This window comes from Atta cephalotes, assembly GCF_000143395.1.
Source record: "Atta cephalotes unplaced genomic scaffold scaffold00090, whole genome shotgun sequence".
Classification (NCBI taxonomy): Eukaryota; Metazoa; Arthropoda; class Insecta; order Hymenoptera; family Formicidae; genus Atta; species Atta cephalotes.
This window is the reverse complement of record NW_012130154.1, coordinates 475,135-483,879: the sequence shown is the minus strand read 5'-3', so window position 1 is coordinate 483,879 and position 8,745 is coordinate 475,135. Positions and strand designations below refer to the sequence as shown.

Here is an 8,745-nt window from a genome sequence, read left to right as displayed (position 1 = left end):
TGTGTGTGTGTGTGTGTGTGTGTGTGTGTGTGTGTGTGTGTGTGTGTGTGTGTGTGTGTGTGTGTGTGTGTGTGTGTGTATGTGTGCAATATTTATTATCATATATTCTCTTTTATAAGAAATATATATAATATAATTTGATCTATATAAAGCATGTAAAATAAAATAATATTGAATTCTCAAGGAAATAAACATATATAAAAATGAAGATACTTAAACATTTTAAATATATGAATCACAAATGGAGATGTAGAACGTTTGTTTTTTTTACAGTTTTTTTACAAAATACATTTTTTCACAATATGTCTATTCCTATTCGAGTTACCTTTATAATTTGCTAATATCAATCGATATCCTTCCTGTGTTTCAGGGTGCCACAGCTTCGCTGGTGGTAGCAACAGTCTCGACAGTAAAAAGAATTTCCATCTGTCGTTTCCTCCGACTCCGGAATTGTCCGAGCACCAGCAGGTATCGCAGTATAACAACAGTAACTATCAGGTTGGGCCTCCATTTCAAGTCGCATGCCAACAACCATCCAATCACGACGGTAACTTTCAGGGTTATCAAAATTCGTTGTACAATTCCGGGTGCCAGTCGTTGAATAACACCACAAACGTGTACGGTACCAACGTCCCAAATTCATCCAGCTACCACAATCTTCCATCGTCACCAGAATCTCTCAGAAATATTTCGCCGGAACATACTGTATTAACGCCGTCGTTGACGCAGACAAACAACGCGCAGCCACAGCTACCTGGCTACGCGTGTCCCGAAAAGCGCAAAGTTTGTATCTCCAGGCCGTTCATAACGACATTCACGACGTCGCCCACGTCGACGAATAATACGCGTAGCATCACCGCTACCAACGCGGCATCGACCGCCTCTAACGTGCCGTATGAGCAGTTACCGTTAACGTACAGTTCCTTAAACTTTTCAAGGAACAAGACGGAGTTTAACGGCGTAAGTCCTGAAGAGCGACAGCAGTCGTGTGGTGGACCATCCTCGTCATCCCGATTCATTCCGGTCACGACAAATACATTGAATAGAATTCCTATTTCAGTCCTGCTGAACGCCAACGTAGGTATCAGCGGTAACAACGCCTGCGTGGACAGGAACCGTTTCTTGAAAGAGCACTCCCTGAAGACGGCAGTGATAGAAGAACAACGTAAGTTGCAGCAACCGCTGCAAGAATCGCCGGTGGTACCACGTTATAGGGCTAACAACGTGAATTTCTTCTTGGAATCGGGTCCAACGATAAAGGAACAATCCGCGATAGATACAAACGTAGCTGGTACCATTGCTGATCGTAATCGCAGCAATTTTAAACAGCAATCCTTCTGCGCGGGAAGAAGCACCAGCGATTCATCGCTGGTGAAGCACGCGGCTCTGCCGCATTATTTAGACACCATTTCGCCAACATCGGACATCGTAACGGAGATGAAATACGAGACACAGTCAGGGCCACCGGCGGCACCGCCGCATCTGACTTCATCTGGCGTTGAGCCGCCTCATAGTAGCCAAGGTTCTGGGATTGTGGTAGGTAATTCGCCAGCTGAGATTGATAGTTTGCTGTTACCATGGACAAATGGACCAGAGTTCCTGGAGGGAGGAGTCCCAGACGCAAAACAAACGGCCGTTGGATTTCAAGACAATTGGGATTCGATCCTAGCTACGACAGTCTCCGAACAGTCATTGCCGGACGTGAAGCTGCTCCCGCTTCCACCTTTTACCAATTATACGGGACACCTTCAAATCAATGGCATCCCTGGGCATCACTATCACACAATAGCCTCGTCTGGTCAAAGATCGTCGATTGATGTGCCGTCTGCCTCCCCCACACCATCCTCTAATCAGGAATTTTTTGAGTCGCCTGTAGTGTCTTCTAGTACTCCATGTCCACAGGCGAGTCAGAAACAGTCACAACAGCAACAGCAGCAGCAGCAACAACAGCAGAACCATCAACAGCCGCAGCATCATCATCCTCACAATCAGCAACAACAGCAGCAATTGCCACAGTCGACGCAACAAATAATTTACGAAGACATGGATGATATAGCGCAGATCATTGGATCTGCGATAGCCGATACAACGGTTCCAGGGAATGGAAATGGACCCAGTTCCGAGCAGGATACAGACGCTTCAAGGGATTGGATAGACATCGCCGACTGGATTACGGATTGTTCACCTAAGACCCAAGAAACAACTTCGCCTAGTACGTTCGCGCATCAAATTTATGTGACAACGACTCCGACAACGCAAACTCAGCAACATGCTGGTTCGGCGTTGCAAAATTTGCTCACGCAAAACCCCACTAAGCTTGACTATGCGCCCTTACTCCAGGCAAGATTGCAACAATCTGGAAATCCCACAAATTTACAGAACGCTTCGTGTGGTGAAACCCCCTCGTCAACTAGCCCATTTCCACCGCTTAGTCCGCCTAATCGGGTATCTACATCTTGCAGTCCCGAGGATATTTTGCATTCGTCTTTTGCCACACCCTCCCATCCCAGAAAGAGGTCACGATCCTCACCAGGCTCTGGGGGCTCGCCCTCAAAGAAAGGTCCGACCGCTGGTGCTGTGGGAGTACAATACGGAACGGAATCGAGTTTAATGAGTGGCAAGGATAAGCCAATACATCGGTGTCATATCTGTCAAAGAGGTTTCCTAAATAAAAGCAATATTAAGGTACACCTGCGTACGCATACGGGTGAAAAACCATTCAGATGCGATGTATGTAACAAAGCATTCAGGCAAAAGGCGCATCTTATTAAGCACCAACAGATTCACAAAAGAATTGGTAGGGATTAGATTGTTTTTTTTTCAATTATACAAATATATTTAATAAGATAGAAGATCTATAATAGTTAAGTAAAATAGATAAATATACATAATAAGAACATTTGAACATAGAACATATGACACACTGAAGTACGTTATGTACTTATGATGAAATTTTAATTGATGGTCAATTGATTGAGTGAACAATTTTAATCATCGGAATTAAAATAAATATTGCAAAATTTGTATTTTTAAAAAAGTGGTAGCTTTAAAAAAGATGGTCTGATAGAATTGTAATGACGAGCTGCTTGACCATTCAAGCTTTGAATATCAATTGAATCTTGATCAGAAATAACAATTACAGAATAAGATAATCATTATTCTCTATTGTTATTGGGTGTTCAATAATATTGGAATTCAAGGTCCAGTAATGCATTGCGTTAAAATTGTATCAGACTATTTACAGATACGGACTAACGCATATGTTACGTATTAAAGATATAGGCGAGTTCTATTAATAATTCATATCACAATATGATTCTCGATTGATAACTATTAGCCTGATGCCTGAATGGTGAACAAGTGATTCTTGAAGCACAGGTGCAATAATGAAGCAGTATTAATGTCTTCAATATTGATCAGCTTCAAGTATGACTTATCTGGAAATATCTTTGATGATTTCGTCGATGCATGACTTCTCAGTGCCGTCATTCTATTCGCAAACGCGATTTCGCTCCAGACTCCGTATACGCGGTATAAGAACAATTTCTAGGAAATTTTACTTATACATATATCCACAAATATTTGTACATGTATGTATGTAAGAAAAATTTCATGTATAAATACACATATATATATATATATATATAAATATTTATTTATATATGTCGACAAACAGAAAAATTCAAAAAATTTTTAGTTAATATTTTTTTTCTTTTTATTTTTCTGTTATGTGATAATTTTTTTGAGAACTAGAAATATGGGCAAATCATTGACGACAGTTAGTTTTTTATCTGAAAATAATTCATTTTACTAATTTGATTACTGTGTTACTGTAGCGGCTGTACTGTATTATACTGATTTTCATCACACGTTCGTTATGTTCGAAGAACAAGAATAGTTAATAGTTTCTTGGATCTTGGGCGGACGGTACATATAAATAACCCAACAAGTGATATCAATTCAGTTCATTGCGGCATCTGTATCTTACGAGGAATATTTTAACTAATAAAATTTGTAATATTAAGCTTGACGCGAAATAAGCTGAATTTGGAAATTTTATTATTTAAAATAAATTGTATCCATGTATATTACTTAGGTTATAGCCGATAATTTAAAATAAAACCTCGGTCCCGTCACCTCAAATATTCAAATAGAAATGTTATACGAGACTAGCAATTTTCTTCGTTTTCTTTTATTCTATAATATTCAATATAACGCTGCGTTACATCGAGATACAATTTCTCGATATAATTCAATGTCAGTGAGCGCTATAGGGTAGAAAAGAAAGCGAAGGAAATGATTAATTCAATGTTAAGACGCAGTCGGGCGCGTGTTGCTCGCGCTCAAGATGTACCTAAACTCGAATATAGCGTTAATGAATAGCTTCTAGTTTTCTTTTATTTATATTGCTTTTATTTTACGCTCCTTCAACGTCCTACTCCCACTTTATTTATCTTCCCTCGATACTTCCTCCGCGTACCTTGTAAGATAGCCGTTTTTATTTAAGCTTCCTTCTCTCATCTCCTTTTTATCTCTCTCTCTCTCTCTCTCTTAGCTTACGACCTCACTCCGTGTGTAAAATATTGTACGAGATATTTAAGGCCATTGCACGTAAAAGTTTTAATCGTAAACGTAAAACTATAAAATTGCGATAAATTGATTGGCAATGAGGCAAGCGATAAGTCACGTGACTGTCTTCCCGTTGGTTGATCATAAGGATAAGGCGTTAATCATAATCTTTCGATGAGATGAAAACTTGCGACTATGGTTATATTCAAAATTTACTGCTACGTTGAAAATGCTATAGTTTATGTTATGTGCATAGATTTTCGGTACAGGCAGTCAATTTTGGAACACAGTTATGATCACGGTTTTGAGATTACGACGTTTCACTCGAGTTGGTTCTGTATGGAAGACGCGGCAATGTTTACAATTAGTCCCGATCAGTAGCCAATTAATTAATCGCTTTTTACAGTCTTACGACTGTAGAGATTACGGCTCTTACGTGCAATGGCCTTTTAACTGCACTTCCCTCACGGTCCTGCGATAAAAGGATCTATGTACGGGTCTCTTTTTTCCTGTAATATTAAATCGAAGATGTATATCCATCAGTTAAAAAGTTGCAACACTTTTTTTTTCGATGAATTTCGGAATGCAACCTGTTTACCGAGCGATTGGTTCTCTCATTTATTGGTCTAACCATTTACATTCAATCACTCTACGAGAAAGATTGAATTCCGAAATTTACCGAAAAAAAGTATTGCAACCTTTTAGCTGATGAGTGTACATCGTTTTTTTGAGGTGCGAGTTTTCGATGGATCGACGGATAATTTTCGCAATAACAGGGACTCACGGATCTCGGTGTTAGTCGTCGAGCTTGCGGACACTTGCTGTATACTTGATGCGATTCTCACACTACTCGATCCTCGAATTCTCGTTGCTGCTGATCACGGAACATAATTTGTATAAAGTCATATGCATTGTACATGTGCATTATTTATGAAAACTTGATTATGTTCAATTAAATGATTGTTACCGCAATACAATCTTGTCATTTTTCTCTCGTGCTGATACCCTTCTTACCCGGATCATTCCTTCGCTCTCTATCTTTCAGGCATTCTTCGGCGGATTTCTCGATCAGCAATTTCGTAATAATTGACTTGACAGCGGCGTTTTAATTTTATTAAAATATTGATAATATTGTACAGCAAAAATAAATAATAGCTAAAAACATTATTCATGGCGACGGAAATTTCGGTCGGAAAGATAGCTCGACAGAAAGAATAATGATAAACACATAATGTGTACATTTCTGAGATTCGAAGACGTAATATAATGACACGTAGGATTTTAATGTAAAGCCTGCATATGGAATATGGACAATTGATTTTTTTTCAATTTACCGTTACGTTTAAGGTGTAATAAAGGTGAAGTAAAGGCAAAAGAGGCATGAAGATCCGGATGCGTCCGTCGCATGCAATGCGGTTTCTCGTGGGATACTTGATCGCTCGACATCGTAAAGACATTCTTTCCGCGAAATTTTATTGTTCGAATTGCAATTAAATTCGGGATAAATTTGTACGTCACGGTGTTCGGTCAAGTCGCACACTATCGATGTTATCGCTGTTATATGGAATATCGTTAGCGGTGCTCGAGGAATTTATTTTCGGATAGTCATCGTGGCCGTCAGCTTCCGGAGCTTTGGATGCGAGTGTCACTCCGAGACAAACAACAGGGCCAAATTACCGTCCTCTAACAAAGGACGATATTGAAAAGGGATCTGGAACAGTTTGCATGGCTGTTTGTCCCGATGTTTGCGCTCAGTATATGGACCGCGGATTATTGTTGTTGAATATAATGATATAACGGGTTTACGGTCCCGAAGGTTATACAGTCCGTGCGATGTTGTCTCTTCGGTATGGAATAAGGAGACATAGATGCCGAGAAAGAGATGAGAAGAGAAAGAGGGAGAGAGACATGGATCTTTTATTTCTGCCCGACAATGAGACGCGAATGGCTCTTGTGATCGTACACGCGAATCGTAAACAGAGGCATGGTCACAATGCGTCTAACTGTACTGTTGATTAATTCATGTAACGAACATATAAGGCACAAGAGTATTGATACTTGGAACAAGTATAACAGCCGCGCGTAACATCGTAAGTAATTGCAAAACAAATAAGGAGTGTTATAAAAAATGGCGTAAGACGGATAATTGAAAGAGCATGTCGCCGTGAAGAAGATGCAAAGCAGATGATTAAATAGCTGTACGGCAGATGCAAATAATTAGAAAAAGATGACGTTACATGGAATAATAGCGGTAGTACTGTGAAAGATAAATTACTGGAGATAAGATGCGAATCCTGACGAGAGTGCACTGCTCATGATATTCTATTAAAAAAAAAACAAGCAGAAAACATCAGGACGAGTGATGTGCTTTCGTAAGTATCATTTCACATATTATTTAGCGATTACTACCGACTAGGAGCGTGAAGAAAGAGTAAACAAAGAGATGAAGCGGAAATGAAGATGATGGACCGACACGTCGATAACTCAAATAAGCGGAGGCTAAACCATCAAGAGGAGGGAGAAAACTCGTGATACCGCGGTTCCCATGACGTGCCCAAGTCGGACCAGTGACCCAAATTTTTCGGGCTCATTCTGGCGAAGGTTCGTACCCACAACCTTCAATATCGGACCTCCTCTCCCTCTCCATCACGGATGTGTAAAAGGCTCTGAGATATCGATTCATGCTATGGCGTGGTGACGATATCGGATTGCTGTTCATCGATATTCGTCAGACGGGAAGAGAGGAGGACGAGAAAAAAGAAGATAAGGAGAGAGAATAAATTTTGTGTTGAACTGTGTGCGCTATATTGAATACGCTCAGTTAGTGCCTTTTATTAGTTATAATGATTGCGTAATTTATTTGCGGGATGCTGTATGCCGCGCCGTATCCTAGCGACCATCTGTTAGTTTAGTAGCCTAGATATCTGAAAGGCGTATGAAACTTGATACACTGCTGAAAACAATTAGCGGAATACTTCTTCGAATGAATGTGTGTATATATACATCTGAAATTTCGAATATTTTTTAGCATATAAACATTCAGAACGCCCTCGTATAAACATATTAAGTATTTTAATTTCTTAACTTCTCTATAAAATGGTGATTTTCGAAGATTTTTAAAGGAATAATCTCCTAATTACTTTCAGCAGTGCATTAATTACTGAATTTGAACGAAAGAAAGAATTCTTTGCGAGTAGGATTTTTGCACAACAAACATTCAAAAAAAATATAGAATTATCTCTCGGTAATAAAGTGTCCTTTAGACACGATTGTAAAAGAATTTGTAGGTAAATATTGTTGTAGATCGGATAATTATACGGAATGCGCCAAGTATCTCTTCCTATCGCATGTAATAAGATAATAAAATATTACATAGTCATCCTCCCTAATAACGCCGCGAAATTAATCTGCGGAAGAGATTTCCATCGCGTTTCTTTAATACACACAAAACTTCTCTCTGTGCCCGTTATACCCGTAATACTTTCCTCGAATCTTCGTGAGCGAGACAGCCGCGTCAAGTCGACATTCGCGATATCCGATGGAATGACTTTTCGGATGAAAAGGAGCGTATATGCGTGGTCGAATCAATGCGTGTCTATTTGCATCTGCCGCGAGAGGATTTCATTTTTATTATATCTCCAGCAATATCGGGAAAGACGCAACCGGATGCAACGTGGAGGACCCGGCATCAATTACGGTCGTCAAAGGAGACAATGGACAATTCTCTCTTGTGCACGGCGCCGGTAGGCAACAGGCGGCGTGTAAGTTTTTATTGTGGAACCTCCTTAAAGAAAGTCTTTCACCGTGTACGCGAAGGAGGAGCGCCGGAGAAGGAAAAGGAGGAGGAGGATGATGAGGTGGTGGTAAGAGAACGACGAGGAGAGAGAAGGGCAAAGAGGAACGACGAAGGAGGAGGACCATGTTATACTACTTTGGTATACTTCGTCGTCGGTACCAGGCAGCGATGTTCCACTTACACGGCACACTTTGCAACTCGCCTCGCTTCAGGATCCTGAAGAGTGGGTCTGTCTATCCTACGATTCCGATCGTGCGTCGTTAGCTGTATATAACTCGCGTATATACCGCGCGCAACACGAAATGCCTGCTTCGACACGAAATTCGTGTGAGACGATAGCAAATATAATACATTTCTTTCTTTCTTTCTCTCTCTCTCTC

At 40.2% G+C, this 8,745-nt stretch overlaps 1 protein-coding gene across 1 annotated transcript in view; it reads left to right on the top strand.

The window, feature by feature from the left end:
• LOC105624850 overlaps window positions 1-2,808 on the top strand; it is a 4,614-nt gene extending 1,806 nt beyond the window's left edge. Inside the window, exon 2 of the mRNA XM_012206201.1 lies at window positions 371-2,808. Within this exon, the coding sequence (XP_012061591.1) occupies window positions 371-2,808 (2,438 nt within the window). The remainder of the gene's footprint in view (window positions 1-370) is intronic.
• The last annotated feature ends 5,937 nt before the right edge of the window (window positions 2,809-8,745 follow it).